The sequence below is a fragment of the Mobula hypostoma genome, chromosome 28 (assembly GCF_963921235.1).
Source record: "Mobula hypostoma chromosome 28, sMobHyp1.1, whole genome shotgun sequence".
NCBI classification, from domain to species: domain Eukaryota; kingdom Metazoa; phylum Chordata; class Chondrichthyes; order Myliobatiformes; family Myliobatidae; genus Mobula; species Mobula hypostoma.
In genome coordinates, this window is record NC_086124.1 from 17,997,807 (window position 1) to 18,014,618 (window position 16,812).

Sequence of the window (16,812 nt, forward strand, 5' to 3'; positions counted from 1 at the left end):
TGATCCAGGAATCAGAAGCAGAGCCCCCTTCTCCAATTTCTCAGCGACGCATTTATCTGCCAAATCATTCTGGTTTCACTCTCCCTGGCTCGTATAACGGGCTGTAATCCGAAATGCCCTGCGTCTCAGCCTTCTGTCTAGACCTTTAAATTCTCTCTGCGGAAGCTGTTTGTATCAAGTCATCTGGTTGCTTCGCAACCCTCCACAGTGCTATGTACGCGATTAGAGTTGTCCCTTACCCTGGCAGCTCGGAGGCAACAGATTACCCTTGTCTCGCTTTCACATCAACGGAAGGTTTTTCGATACCCATGAGTATTATGACCCCTTCTCAACCGCTCTAAATTATCCCTCTTTCTTTTCTGCAACCCATTCTCTGTGCGACCAACCTGGTACGGCTAGGATTCCACTGAGAGTGTATCCCAAAATAGTATCCCAAACTATGTACTACTTATTCAGGGGAACCACCCAAGAGCTGCTCTGAGCTAACTGCTTACTCACCGTTCAATTCCTAGCCCTGACGGTCGCAAAATTTTCAGGTTCCGGCAAAATACCTGAGAAGACTTCTCAGAACCTTCGATGGACGATCCACTCACTCTCCGGCACATGCCGAAGGTCCTGGATCTGCTGCTCAGGATCTGTAACACGCTCTTCCAGAAGCGGCAGATGGACGCAGCTCAGGTTCATTAAGTAGCACGTGGGGCTCCCAATATCCAACACCCGCCGTGAATAACACGCAAATGCCTTTTAAATTACAATGGGTACCCTGACAAGTTACCCAGAGCTAGTGCTTCGTTCGGGCCGAAGATTCCATTCAGAAAGCGCCTGACAAACACACTTCCACTGCTGACATATACCGACAATCACTTGTCAAAGAATGATATCTTGGTTTGAGCAAAGGTTAACATGTGGCGTTATGGCCAGGACCGTGGAATTGAACGTATCCAGAAGCGACACTGCGTAAAATACAGTTAATTCTGTGTGTCAGAATAATTTCTTCTGTGAATGTCATTGCAGAACCCGATATCAGGCTGGTAGGCGGCAGCGATCGCTGTTCCGGGAGGGTGGAGGTGCGGTACAAAGCACGGTGGGGAACGGTATGCGACGATGGATGGGGCACTGACGACGCCAAGGTTGTCTGCAATCAGTTGGGCTGTCCCTCTGGCGCAGCAGCAATAACGGGGGCACGATTCGGGCAAGGCAGCGGGAATATCTGGATGGATGATGTTGCATGCAATGGAAATGAATCCGCCCTACGGGATTGTTCCTTCCGAGGATGGGGGATTAATAACTGCGGTCACGGAGAGGATGCGGGAGTGAATTGTACAGAAGGTAGGCATAGAACTCAGAATCTCTTTGTTCCTTTTTTCCCTCTATTGGGAATAACGGAGACGCTAATTTTAATAATTTAGCCAGCGACTTGCAGTTGCTGTGGGTAAAACGATGTGAATTTATTTACTTATTCCTTACACGACGGCATACAAATAGAAATTTCATCGACATGTTTGACCAAAATATGCCTTCATACGACGATATTCGCTGGCTGACGAAAGACGATTGTGCAGTGAATATTGCAGGTGATTCTACTGCACACCATGTGATGTAGCTTCTAATTGTATTGACTGGCCTATAGACTGCTGTTAGTGGAGGAGGAGCAGAGCTGAGATGTTTACTGACATCGCACTGTGTAAACGTGATAATCCGTGAGCACACTCTACTGTTATAATTGATAAGACGTTGAGCACAGTACCAAAGACTTTTTTGATTGTCCATCCCTACTGCACGCATATTGTCTCAGCTGGCAGCTTTTTTGTTCAATCCACTACACCCGCTTCCTCACAGTCTGACTGCACGCTGTATTTATTCGTAAAAACACCGAACCGCAACCTGAGCTGATTCGCTTCGGGTTCCACGGTCCAGAAAAATTAATTTAACACACCCCTCCCACACCAGCTGATTCGCTTCGGGTTCCACCGTCCAGAAAAATTAATTTAACACACCCCTCGGACTCCAATAGCTTTAGGAAAGACTGTGCGAGAACATTGGTACCCAGATGCATCCGCTGCACCCGTTCCCTTTTCTACAGGTCATATGTTCCCCAGAAGAGATCCCAATGATCCAGGAATCTGAAGCAGAGCCCCCTTCCCCAATTTCTCAGCGACGCATTTATCTGCCAAATCATTCTGGTTTCACTCTCCCTGGCTCGTATAACGGGCTGTAATCCGAAATGCCTTGCGTCTCAGCCTTCTGTCTAGACCTTTAAATTCTCTCTGCGGAAGCTGTTTGTATCAAGTCATCTGGTTGCTTCGCAACCCTCCACAGTGCTATGTACGCGATTAGAGTTGTCCCTTACCCTGGCAGCTCGGAGGCAACAGATTACCCTTGTCTCGCTTTCACATCAACGGAAGGTTTTTCGATACCCATGAGTATTATGACCCCTTCTCAACCGCTCTAAATTATCCCTCTTTCTTTTCTGCAACCCATCCTCTGTGCGACCAACCTGGTACGGCTAGGATTCCACTGAGAGTGTATCCCAAAATAGTATCCCAAACTATGTACTACTTATTCAGGGGAACCACCCAAGAGCTGCTCTGAGCTAACTGCTTACTCACCGTTCAATTCCTAGCCCTGACGGTCGCAAAATTTTCAGGTTCCGGCAAAATACCTGAGAAGACTTCTCAGAACCTCCGATGGACTATCCTCTCACTCTCCGGCACATGCCGAAGGTCCTGGATCTGCTGCTCAGGATCTGTAACACGCTCTTCCAGAAGCGGCAGATGGACGCAGCTCAGGTTCATTAAGTAGCACGTGGGGCTCCCAATATCCAACACCCGCCGTGAATAACACGCAAATGCCTTTTAAATTACAATGGGTACCCTGACATGTTACCCAGAGCTAGTGCTTCGTTCGGGCCGAAGATTCCATTCAGAAAGCGCCTGACAAACACACTTCCACTGCTGACATATACCGACAATCACTTGTCAAAGAGTGATATCTTGGTTTGAGCAAACGTTAACATGTGGCGTTATGGCCAGGACCGTGGAATTGAACGTATCCAGAAGCGACACTGCGTAAAATACAGTTAATTCTGTGTGTCAGAATAATTTCTTCTGTGAATGTCATTGCAGAACCCGATATCAGGCTGGAAGGCGGCAGCGATCGCTGTTCCGGGAGGGTGGAGGTGCGGTACAAAGCACGGTGGGGAACGGTATGCGACGATGGATGGGGCACTGACGACGCCAAGGTTGTCTGCAATCAGTTGGGCTGTCCCTCTGGCGCAGCAGCAATAACGGGTGCACGCTTCGGGCAAGGCAGCGGGAATATCTGGATGGATGATGTTGCATGCAATGGAAATGAATCCGCCCTACGGGATTGTTCCTTCCGAGGATGGGGGATTAATAACTGCGGTCACGGAGAGGATGCGGGAGTGAATTGTACAGAAGGTAGGCATAGAACTCAGAATCTCTTTGTTCCTTTTTTCCCTCTATTGGGAATAACGGAGACGCTAAACGAAGCTGCTTATTTTAATAATTTGGCCAGCGACTTGCAGTTGCTCTGGGTAAAACGATGTGAATTTATTTACTTATTCCTTACCTGACGGCATACAGATAGAAATTTCATCGACATGTTTGACGAAAATATGCCTTCATACGACGATATTCGCTGGCTGACGAAAGACGTTTGTGCAGTGAATATTGCAGGTGATTCTACTGCACACCATGTGATGTAGCTTCTAATTGTATTGACTGGCCTATGGACTGCTGTTAGTGGAGGAGGAGCAGAGCTGAGATGTTTACTGACATCGCACTGTGTAAACGTGATAATCCGTGAGCACACTCTACTGTTATAATTGATAAGACGTTGAGCACAGTACCAAAGACTTTTTTGATTGTCCATCCCTACTGCACGCATATTGTCTCAGCTGGCAGCTTTTTTGTTCAATCCACTACACTCGCTTCCTCACAGTCTGACTGCACGCTGTATTTGTTCGTAAAAACACCGAACCGCAACATGAGCTAATTCACTTCGGTGTTGACGGCCCAGAAAAAACTAATTTAACACCCTTCCCCCACCAATAGCTCTAGGAAACGACTGTGCGAGAGCATTGGTCCCCAGATGCTTGTACTGCACCGGTGCCCTTTTGTACAGGTCATATGTTCCCCTGAAGAAATCCCAATGATCCAGAAACCTGAAGCACCGCCTCCCCCACCTTCTCCTCTTTCTCAACAATACATCTATCTGCCAGATCTTCCTGTTTTTACCCTTACTGGCACGTTTAATGGGCAGTAATGCTAAATGTCCTGCGTTTCAGCGTTCCGTCTAGTTCTATAAAACCCCTTTGTAGCAGGACATCTGGCTGCTCCCCCTCCGCCTGCACAACGCACTGGACGCGATTAGAGCTGTCCCCTACCCTGGCACTTCGCAGGCAACAGATTGTACGTGTGTCCTGTTCACTTCAATGGAACTTTTCTCGGACCCCTGAGTATGAAGACACCACCCCTCGTACCACTCCCAATTCTCTCACTTTATCTTCTGCAACCCATACTCTATGCGACCCACCTGATCTCAGTGTCCTTCTACTGAGAGGGTATCCCAAAAATAGTGTCCAAAATATGTACTTATTATTCATGGGAACTACCCAAGAGCTGCTTTGAGCTAACTGCTTATTCACCGTTCATTTCCTTCCCCTGACAGTCGCACAGTTTTCCGGTTCCTGCAAAATACTTGAACAAACTTTTCAGAACGTCCGATGGACGATCCTCCCACTCTCCGGTACAAGCCGAAGGTCCGGGAGCAGCTGCTCCCGATCTGTAATATGCTCTTCTAGCAGCGGCAGCTGAATGCAGTTGCAAGCAGCGCTCCGAAGTCTCCAACACCCGCCGTGAATAACACGCAAATGCCTTTTAAATTTCAGTGGGTACCCCTGTCAAGTTACCCAGAGCTAGTACCTCATTCGTGCCGAAGATTACATTCAGAAAATACCTGACAAACCAACGCCCACTGCTGACATCCACCAGAAACCACTGTTCAAAGAATGGGGCCTTGACTTGAGCAAGCGTTATCATGTGGCATGATGGCCAGGAACGTGGCGTTGAACATATGTGGAAGCGACACTTCGTAAAATGCAGTTATTTCTGTGTGTCAGAATAACTTCTTCGCTGAATGTCATTACAGAACCCGATATCAGGCTGGTAGGCGGCAGCGATCGCTGTTCAGGGAGAGTGGAGGTGCGGCACAATGCACAATGGGGAACGGTATGCGACGATGGATGGGGCACTGACAACGCCAAGGTTGTCTGCAATCAGTTGGGCTGTCCCTCTGGGGCAGCAGCAATAACGGGGGCACGCTTCGGGCAAGGCAGCGGGAATATCTGGATGGATGATATCGCATGCAATGGAAATGAATCCGCCCTTTGGGTATGTTCCTTCCGAGGATGGGGGATTAATAACTGCGGTCACGGAGAGGATGCGGGAGTGAATTGCACAGAAGGTAGGCAAGGACGAAGAAACTCTTTGTTCCTTTTTTCCCTCCATTGGGAATAACGAAGACGCTTATTTTAATAATTTGGCCAGCGACTTGCAGTTGCTGTGGTTTAAACGATGTGAATTTATTTACTCTTTCCTTACATGACGGCATACAAATAGAAATTTCGTCGACATATTTGACGAAAATATGCCTTCATACGACGATATTCGCTGGCTGACGTAAGACGTTTGTGCAGTGAATATTGCAGGTGATTCTACTGCACACCATGTGATTTAGCTTATAATTGTATTGACTGGCCTATGGACTGCTGTTCGTGGAAGAGGAGCAGAGCTAAGATGTTCCCTGACATCGAACTGTGTAAACGTGATAATCCGTGAGCACACTCTACTGTTATAATTGATAAGACGCTGAGCACAGTACCAAAGCCTTTTTTGATTGTCCATCCCTACTGCACGCATATTGTCTCAGCTGGCAGCTTTTTTCTTCAATCCACTACACCCCCTTCCTCACAGTCTGACCGCACGGTGTATTTGTTCGTAAAAGCACCGAACCGCAACCTGAGCTAATTCACTTCGGTGTCGACGGCCCAGAAAAACTAATTCAACACCCTTCCCCCACCAATAGCTTTAGGAAACGACTGTGCGAGAACATTGGTCCCCAGATGCTTCTACTGCACCGTTGCCCTTTTGAACAGGTCATATGTTCCCCTGAAGAAATCCCAATGATCCAGAAACCTGAAGTGCCGCCTCCCCCACCTTCTCCAATTTCTCAACTATACATCTATCTGCCAGATCTTCCTGTTTTTACCCTCACTGGCACGTTTAATGGGCAGTAATGCTAAATGTCCTCGTTTCAGCGTTCCGTCTAGCTCTTTAAATGTTGTCCGTCGAACCCCTTTGTAGCAGGACATCTGGCTGATCCCCCTCCGCCTGCACAACGCACTGGACGCGATTAGATCTGTCCCCTACCCTGGCACTTCGCAGGCAACGGATTATACGTGTGTCCTGTTCACTTCAATGGAACTTTTCTCGGACCCTTGAGTATTAAGACACCACCCCCCGTACCGCTCCCAATTCTCCCACTTTATCTTCTGCAACCCATTCCCTATGCGACACACCTGATCTCGGTGTCCTTCCACTGAAAGGGTATCCCAAAAATAGTGTCCAAAATAAGTACTTATTATTCATGGGAACCACCTAAGAGCTGCTTTGAGCTAACTGCTTATTCACCGTTCATTTCCTTCCCCTGACAGTCGCACAGTTTTCCGGTTCCTGCAAAATAGTGGAACAAACTTCTCAGAACGTCCGATGGCCGATCCTCCCACTCTCCTGTACAAGCCGAAGGTCCGGGAGCAGCGGTTCCCGATCTGTAACATGCTCTTCCAGTAGCGGTAGCTGAATGCAATTCAGGCTCATGTATTTGCAAGTCGGGCTCCTAGGTCTCCAACACCCGCCGTGAATAACATGCAAATGCTTTTTAAATTACAGTGGGTACCCCTGTCAAGTTACCCAGAGCTAGTGCCTCGTTCGTGCCCAAGATTCCATTCAGAAAATAGCTGGAGAACCCACTCCCACTGCTGACATCCACCAAAAACCACTGTTCAAAGAATGGTGCCTCGACTTGAGCAAACGTTATCATGTGGCGTGATGGCCAGGAACGTGGCGTTGAAGATATGTGGAAGAGACACTTCCTTAAACAGAGTTATTTCTGTGTGTCAGAATAATTTCTTCTCTGAATGTCATTCCAGAACCCGATATCAGGCTGGTAGGCGGCAGCGATCGCTGTTCAGGGAGAGTGGAGGTGCGGCACAATGCACAATGGGGAACGATATGCGACGATGGATGGGGCATTGCCGACGCTAAGGTTGTCTGCAATCAGTTGGGCTGTCCCTCTGGCGCAGCAGCAATAACGGGGGCACGCTTCGGGCAAGGCAGCGGGAATATCTGGATGGATGATATCGCATGCAATGGAAATGAATCCGCCCTTTGGGAATGTTCCTTCCCAGGATGGGGGATTAATAACTGCGGTCACGGAGAGGATGCGGGAGTGAATTGTACAGAAGGTAGGCATAGAACTCAGAATCTCTTTGTTCCTTTTTTCCCTGTATTGGGAATAACGAAGACGCTTATTTTAATAATTTGGCCAGCCACTTGCAGTTGCCATGAGTAAAACGATGTGAATTTATTTACTCATCCTTAAATGAGGACACGCAAAAAGAAAATTTCATCGGCCCGTTTGAGAACAATATGCCTTCATACGACGATATTCGCTGGCTGACGAGAGCCGTTTGCGCAGTGAATATCGCAGGTGATTCTACTGCACTGCATGTCATGTCGATTGTGATGGTACTGACTGGCCTAGAGACTGCTGTTAGTGGAGGAGGAGCAGAGCTGAGATGTTCACTAACATCTCTCTGTGTAAGCGTGATAATGTGTGAGCACACTCTATCGTTATAATTGATAAGATGTTGAGCACAGTACTGAAACCTTTTTTGATTCTTCATCTCTCATGCACTCATAGACTCTCTGCTGGCATCATTTTTGTTCAATCCACTACCTTCCCCTTCCTCACAGTCTGACTTCACGTTGTATTGGTTCGTATAACAACCCCCACCGCAATCTGAGCTGAATCGCTTCGGGTTCCACCGTCCAGAAAAATTAATATAACACACCCCTCCCACACCGATAGCTTTAGGAAACGACTGTCCGAGAATATTGGTACTCAGATGCATCCGCTGCACCCGTTCCCTTTTCTACAGGTCATATGTTCCCCAGAAGAGATCCCAATGATCCAGGAACGTGAAGCAGCGCCCCCTTCTCCAATTTGTCAGCTACGTACTTATCTGCCAAATCATTCTGGTTTCACTCTCTCTGGCTCGTATAACGGGCTGTAATCCTTAATGCCCTGCGTCTCAGCCTTCTGTCTAGATCTTCAAATTCTCTCTGCGGAAGCTGTTTGTATCAAGACATCTGTTTGCATCGCAACCCTCCACAGTGCTATGTACGCGATTAGAGTTGTCCCTTACCCTGGCAGCTCGGAGGCCACAGATTAGCCTTGTCTCGCGTTCACATCAACGGAAGGTTTTTAGATCCCCATGAGTATTATGACCCCTTCTCAACCGCTCCAAATTCTCCCTCTTTCTTTTCTGCAGCCCATTCTCTGTGCGACCAACCTGGTACGGCTAGGATTCCACTGAGAGTGTATCCCAAAATAGTATACAAAGCGATGTACTACTTATTCAGGGGAACCACCCAAGAGCTGCTCTGAGCTAACTGCTTATTCACCGTTCAATTCCTAGCCCTGACGGTCGCACAATTTTCAGGTTCCGGCAAAAAACTTGAGAAGACTTCTCAGAACCTCCGATGGACGATGCTCTCACTCTCCGGTACATGCCGAAGGTCCTGGAGCTGCTGCTCACGATCTGTAACACGCTCTTCCAGAAGCGGCAGCTGGAGGCAGCTCAGGTTCATTTAGTGGCACGTGGGGCTCCCAAGATCCAACATCCGCTGTGAATAACACGCTAAAGTCTATTAAATTACAATGGGTACCCTGTCAATTTACTCAGAGCTAGTGCCTCGCTCGGAACGAAGATTCCTTTCAGAAAACACCTGACAAACCCACTCCAACTGCTAACATATACCGACAATCACTTGTCAAGGAATGATACCTTGGTTTGAGCAAACTTTCACATGTGGCCTTATGGCCAGACCGAGTAATTGAACATAACCGTAGGCGACACTACGTAAAATACACTTATTTTTGTGTGTCAGAATAATTTCTTCTGTGAATGTTATTGCAGAACCCGATATCAGGCTGGTAGGCGGCAGGGATCGCTGTTCAGGGAGAGTGGAGGTGCGGCACAATGCACAATGGGGAACGGTATGCGACGATGGATGGGGCATTGCCGACGCCAAGGTTGTCTGCAATCAGTTGGGCTGTCCCTCTGCCGCAGCAGCAGTAACGGGGGCACGCTTCGGGCAAGGCAGCGGGAATATCTGGATGGATGATGTTGCGTGCAATGGAAATGAATCCGCCCTACGGGATTGTTCCTTCCGAGGATGGGGGATTAATAACTGCGGTCACGGAGAGGATGCGGGAGTGAATTGTACAGAAGGTAGGCATAGAACTCAGAATCTCTTTATTCCTTTTTTCCTTCTATTGGGAATAACGAAGACGCTTATTTTAATAATTTGGCCAGCGAATGCAGTTGCTGTGGACAAAACGATGTGAATTTATTTACACATTCCTTACATGACGGCATACAGATAGAAATTTCATCGACATGTTTGACGAAAATATGCCTTCATACGACGATATTTGCTGGCTGATGAAAAACGTTTGTGCAGCAAATACTGCAGTTGATTCTACTGCACTGCATGTGATGTGGGTTATGATTGTATTTACTAGCGCATGGACTGCTGTTAGCGGAAAACTAACCAGTGTTTTCTGTGCAGGAGGAGCAGAAATTAGATATTCACCGACATCTGTCCCTGTAGGCATGATAATAAGTGTGCACTTTCCATTCTTATAATTTCTATGAGGTTGAGTACAGGATTGAAGCCCTTTTTGATTCTGCATCCCTGATGCACTGATACTGTCTATGCTGGCAGCCATTTTGTTCGATTAACTGCCCGACCTTCCTAACAGTCAGACTGCATGTTGTCGTTGCTCTTATACCGCACCCTAGCCCTCTTTCCTGAACCGATTCTCTTCGGTTTCCACCGCCCAGCAAAATTAGTTGAAGAACACACCCCGCAATAGCTTTAAGAAACCAGTGCTCGAGAACATTGGTTCCTAGATACTTCAGCTGCAAACCTTCCCGTTTGTCACATGTGTCCCGCAGAAGAAAATCCATGATCCAGGAACCTGAAGCAATGCCCCCAGTTCTTCAAATTCTCAGCTACGCATTTATCTGCAAATCATTCTGTCTTTGTCGTCACTGGCGAGTGTCACTGGCAGTAATCTTAAAAGACCTGCGTGTCAACTTTCTGTCTAGTTCATTAAATGTTCTCTGCGGAACCCCTTTTTTACCGAGATATCTGGCTGCTCCCCTCCCCTCCACAATGCTATGCACTCGATTAATGTCCTCCCTTACCCTGGCACCAGGGAGGCAACACATTATTCATGTGTCCCGATCACGACAACGGAAATTATTTCGATCCCTCTGGTATTGAATCACCTCTCCCAGCAGCTCCCAACTCCTGCTCTTTGCCTTCTGCAACCTATGCTCAGTGCGACCCACCTGGTCTCGGTGGAATTCCACTGAGAGCCTATAGGAAAAATAATTATTCAGGGGGATTACCCAAGAGCTGCTCTGAGCGAACTGCCTATTCACCGTCCGATTCTTTCTTTGACAATCACTCAGTTATCAGGCTCCTGCAGCATAGTTGAGGATACTTCCCAGCAACTGCGATGGACGATCTTCTCACTCTCCCGTACGTGCCGAAGCTCCTGAAGCTGCTGTTCCCGATCCGTAGCAAGGCCTTCCATTAGCGCAGCGGGATGCACCTCACTCTCATGCAGTTGTCCGTGGGGCTCTCAAGGCTCCAATATCCGAAATGCATAACTCGCAAAGGCCTTTTCAACGACAGTGTGTACAACTATCAAGTTACTCAGAGCCAGTGTCTCTTCTGTGTGAAGAGTCCTTTCAAACACCGCCTTTCAATACCACTCTCATAGCTGGCCTATCCCAACACAGACCGGTCAAACAATAATGTCTTGGCATGAGCAAACATTCACATGTGGCGTCATGTCCAGGAACGTGGAATTGAACATATCTGTAAATCATACAGTGACATCATACACGTTAATTTGTAAATGTGCAATCCGATCATCGAACTTATTTCTTATATTCGTTGCAATGAAATATAGGCGTTTGTGTCTTGTATTTCCAGCCATGTACAGTATTTGCAACTTTTTGAAAATTCTGTATCCTGATGCATTAATACTCACCCTGCTCGCTGCATTTTGTCCAATCATCTGTTTGCTCTTCCGGTGGCAAATTTCACTGCTCCAACAATAGTGGCTCAACTTGAGTAAACAATAACATGATATGTTATTGCAAAAAACGTGGAATTGAACCTACCTGTAAGCGGCACTGCAATAAATACAGTTATCTCCTTGTCCCAGAGTAATTTCTTCTTTGTATGTCATTTCAGAGATCGGTATAAGACTGGAAGGCGGCAGCGATCGCTGTTCAGGGAGAGTGGAGGTGCGGTATAATGCACAATGGGGAACGGTATGCGACGATGGCTGGGGCACTGACGACGCCAAAGTTGTCTGCAATCAGTTGGGTTGTCCCTCTGGCGTATCAGCAATAACGGGAGCACACTTCGGGCAAGGTAGCGGGAATATCTGGATGGATAATGTTGCATGCAATGGAAATGAATCCGCCCTTGAGGAATGTTCCTTCCCAGGGTGGGGTATTCATAACTGTGGTCACCACGAGGATGCGGGAGTGATTTGTACAGAAGGTAGGCATGGAGTTAAGAAAATCGTTCTTCCTTCTTTCTCGCTATTGGGAATAACGAAGACTTTATCGTTTAATAATTAGCCCAGCCACTTCCAGTCATTGTAGGTAAAACGATGTGAATTTATGTTCTGATCCTTGTCGGTGTTGAGGTGGGCACTAATTAATCAGTGGTTGTTCTATGGCCCTTAAAGTGCTGGAGTGTTTCAGTCGGCAATGATTTAAATTCTATTTGGTCTCTCATATAGGTGACGACTCCAGATGCATATAGGGCTAGATGGATCAGATCAGAAAATATAGGAATGACCGGTAATAAATATATGCAAAACAGGAAATTGCTATTATTTCTAGCGTGATTCCTTTAGTTTTATGAGGTTCACGTAGGAACACCCTTTCATAAGCTACTTGTAAGCTTTCAGCATATTCTATACAAGTACTCCGAAATCCCTTTGCACCTCAGAAGTTTGGATTTTACTCTGTTTAGAAAATAGTCTGCAGAATTATTTCTATTAATAACGTGCAACTCCACGCATTTTTCCAACGTTATCTTTCATTTGCCGCCCACATGCCCATGCTCAAAATCTGTCTAAGCACTTCTGAACTCGACAAATTCTTTCTCTCGAGATCTATTAACAACCTAGTTTTTCCAATCTAGATGCATGTTGACATTTCCCATTCGTATCATAACATTGCGCTTTTGATAAGTTATTTCTATTTCCATTGTATTTTACAGTTAATCTTTGTAAAGCTGCATATACTACCATCAGAGTCCTTTTAAATTGCAGTTTTGTTACTCAACCGATAAGGACTCAACATCTTCCTATCCTATGTCACATTTTTTTCAAAGGTTCATTGTTAAAAGTTTCAATTTAATGTCAGAAAAATCTATACAATATACATCTTGAAATGCTTTTCCTTCGCAACTAACTACGAAAACAGAGAAGTGCCCTAAAGAATGAACGACAGTTAAATGCTAGAACCGCAAAGTTGCCCCACCATCTCCCCTCCCTCCCGCGCATAAGCAGCAGCAAGCAACTATCGCCCCTACTCCCCCACTGCAAAAGAAAATCAACGGCGCCCGCCATCGAGCACGCAGCACGAGCAAGCCAATTGCAAAGACACAGGCTTGCAGTTACCCCAACAACTTCACGTTTCACCTGCTATACTATATAGTCATAGTCGTAGTCATAGTCATACTTTATTGATCCCGGGGAAAATTGGTTTTCGTTACAGTTGCACCATAAATAATTAAATAGTAATAAAACCATAAATAATTAAATAGTAATATGTAAATTATGCCAGGAAATAAGTCCAGGACCAGTCTATTGGCTCAGGGTGTCTGACTCTCCAAGGGAGGAGTTGTAAAATTTGATGGCCACAGGCAGGAATGACTTCCTATGACGCTCTGTGTTGCATCTCGGTGGAATGAGTCTCTGGCTGAATGCACCCCTGTGCCCATCCAATACATTATGTAGTGGATGGGAGACATTGTCCAAGATGACATGCAACTTGGACAGCATCATCTTTTCAGACATCACCGTCAGAGAGTCCAGTTCCATCCCCACAACATCACCGGCCTTACGAATGAGTTTGTTGATTCTGTTGGTGTCTGCTACCCTCAGCCTGCTGCCCCAGCACACAACAGCAAACATGATAGCACTGGCCACCACAGTCTCGTAGAATATTCTCAGCATCGTCTGACAGATGTTAATTAACCTCAGTCTCCTCAGGAAATAGAGACGGCTCTGACTCTTCTTGTAGACAACCTCAGTGTTGACAAGTGCGAGGTATCGCACGTTGGAAGGACAAACCGACGTAGAACATACAGGGTTAATGGTAAGGCACTGAGGTGTGCAGTGGAACAGAGGGATCTGGGAATACAGATACAACATTCCCTAAAAGTGTCGTCACAGGTAGATAGGGTCGTAAAGAGAGCTTTTGGTACATTGGCCTTTATTAATCGAGGTATTGAATATAAGAGCTGGTATGTTATGATGAGGTTGTATAAGACATTGGTGAGGCCGAATCTGGAGTATTGTGTTCAGTTTTGGTCAGCAAATTACAGGAAGGATATAAATAAGGTTGAAAGAGTGCTGAGAAGGTTTACAAGGATGTTGCCGGGACTTGAGAAACTCAGTTACAGAGAAAGGTTGAATAGGTTAGGACTTTATTCCCTGGAGCGTAGAAGAATGAGGGGAGATTTGATAGAGGTATATAAAATTATGATGGGTATAGATAGAGTGAATGAAAGCAGGCTTTTTCTACTGAGGCAAGGGGAGAAAAAAACCAGAGGACATGGGTTAAGGGTGAGGCGGGAAAAGTTTAAAGGGAATATTAGTGGGGGCTTCTTCACACAGAGAGCGGTGGGAGTATGGAATGAGCTGCCAGACGAGGTGGTAAATGCGGGTTCTTTTTTAACATTTAAGAATAAATTGGACAGATACTTGGATGGGAGGTGTATGGAGGGATATGGTCCGTGTGCAGGTCAGTGGGACCAAGCATAAAATGGTTCGGCACAGCCAAGAAGGGCCAAGGTGCCTGTTTCTGTGCTGTAGTTTCTATGGTTCTATATAATGTTTTGAGTACAGTATTCGCAACTTGTTTTTATTTTGCATACTAATGTACTGATACTCACCTTGCTGGCTGCATTTTGTCCGATCATCTGCCTGTCCTTCTTAACAGTACGCTACTTTCGTTGTTTTAACACCCATTGTATCCTGAGACTCTTCACCTCGTTACCCATCCCAATGCTAAATTAGTTTTAACTCTTCCCAACAGCTCTAACAAACCAGCCCGAGAGAAGACTTGTCTCTCTCGGGGTCAAATGCAACCGTTTCTTTCGTACATGTCATCCCTCCTGTATTTGGATTTCCAGCATCTTCAGATTTTCTCGTGAATGTGCAATGAATGACCTTGACTATGGCCGTACTTGATGATTTACCAATTCATACTGAGAAAATATAAAAATACTACAACAATAGCAAATAAGTAGTTAATACCAAAAACATGGTTGGGAAGGTGATGAGTCCTTGAAATCGTGTCCGGAGGTTAAGAGAACAGTTCAGTGAAAGGGCCAGTGAGTTGAGTGGTTAAACCCCTTAGTTCAAGAGCCTCGTCGTTCATGAGTAATAAATGTCCTGAACCTAGCGGTGTGAGTCTTGAGGCTCTTTTTCCTTTTCCCTGATGGCAGCAGCAAGAAGTGTGCATGACCAGGGTGATGGGATTGCCTTGCGATTGATGCTGTTTTCCTGCGATATCACGTCGTGTTGATATGTTCAATAGAGGGAAGGACTTTACTCTTGATGGATTTGGCCGTATATATTACTTTTTTTTTAGGAATTTCCCTTTAATGGTATTGGTGCTTCTTGCCAGACCATAATGCATTCAGTCAATGTACGCTTCACAACACAATGACACAAATTTGCTGAAGTTCTAGATATGTTGCAAAGATTGCATCGGTTAGGACTTTATTCTTTACAGGTAGAAGATTCGTAAATGTAAGCAAGCTCTTCTCGCAGGTTGGGTGGGAATAAAAACTAGAGGTCATGAGTACAGAATGAAATGTAAAACGTTTAAGGGGAACTCGAGTGGAAATGTCTTCATTCAGAGGGTCATGAAATGTGGAACAACCTGCAAACTAAAGTTGCGCATGCGAACTCGATTTCACCGTCTATGAGAAGTTAAGATAGGTGCATGGATGGTTACGGTGTTGTTCTCGTTAGGAGTGGGCAGTTTAAATGGTTCGATAGGAACTCAATGGGCGGAACAGCCCGCTGTTGTGCTAAAGTTTTCTATGACCCCATGATAGAATAAGTACCGGTATAAAACAGAATAAGCAACTGGATAAGCAGGCACAAACAAGTGACTTTATAGATATATGTAATTCCACAAACACATAATTTACCAAAATCAATTAACGAAAAACACCACAAATATACCGAATTAAAAGAGGAAATTCAAAGGGTATTCGTTGCCCAAAAGCAAAATGTACAACTGGTATTCTACGACCTCTTCCTTCCAGCGCTTCCGCCTTCATTTCCCGCCGAACAACAGCCCAAGCCTAATTTCAGTGTCCCTCACCAGAGAACCCACAATCAGTTCTACCATTCTAATTGGATTTCTCCCCATCTCCTATCTTCACCGATAACCCAAACCAGCAGAGAACAGAAAAGCCTGCTCCTACATGACTGCTAAAGGAAGTACATAGAGCATAACAGTAAAAATATAAACCAGGGCATTGGACCTGCTTTGTTGTTTGCCATGACAGCATAGAAAGACAGATCTTGTCGTCAGTTTGCAGCACAGTATCCCTCCACAGAACTACTTCCGCTGACTGACGGAAACCGTGTGCAGTAAATATTAATAGCTCATTCCACTGCAGCGCATTTGATGTGGGTTGAACTATTATTGTCTGATATATGGACTGCTGTTTGTTGGCGTGAAGACTTAACATATTTCAGTACAGGGGAAGCAGAATTGCATTATTCACTGACATCCGTCTCTATTGAACATAAGATATAAGAGCAGAAATAGGCCATTGACCCATGGAGGAAGATCCGAAATTCATCGTGGTTAATTCCACGCCCCCTCCCTTTTCATCGACCTTCGCCTTGTACCCTTTGATGCCGTGGCCAATCAAGAAACTATCAATCTCTACCAGAAGTACAACCGACGACCTGGCCTCCACTCATTCCACAAATTCACTACCCTCAGTCTAAGTACGCTTCCCTATCTCTGTTTTAAATGGACGCCCCTCCATCCTCAAGCTGTGCTCTCTTCTCCTAGAATCCCCCACCATGTTACTTACCCTTTCCACACCTACTCTGTCTGTGCTCTTCAACATCCATTAGGCTTCAGTG

General features: G+C 46.0%; 1 protein-coding gene across 2 annotated transcripts in view; it reads left to right on the forward strand.

Moving 5' to 3' along the window:
* LOC134338833 (deleted in malignant brain tumors 1 protein-like) overlaps positions 1-16,812 on the forward strand; it is a 118,844-nt gene that overhangs the window by 61,284 nt on the left and 40,748 nt on the right. The window contains exons 9-14 of one of the 2 annotated variants that reach the window (XM_063034936.1): positions 1,015-1,329; positions 3,126-3,440; positions 5,173-5,487; positions 7,232-7,546; positions 9,284-9,598; positions 11,643-11,957. In XM_063034936.1, the coding sequence (XP_062891006.1) occupies positions 1,015-1,329; positions 3,126-3,440; positions 5,173-5,487; positions 7,232-7,546; positions 9,284-9,598; positions 11,643-11,957 (1,890 nt within the window). The remainder of the gene's footprint in view (positions 1-1,014; positions 1,330-3,125; positions 3,441-5,172; positions 5,488-7,231; positions 7,547-9,283; positions 9,599-11,642; positions 11,958-16,812) is intronic. The other variant, XM_063034937.1, reaches the window with a different exon arrangement.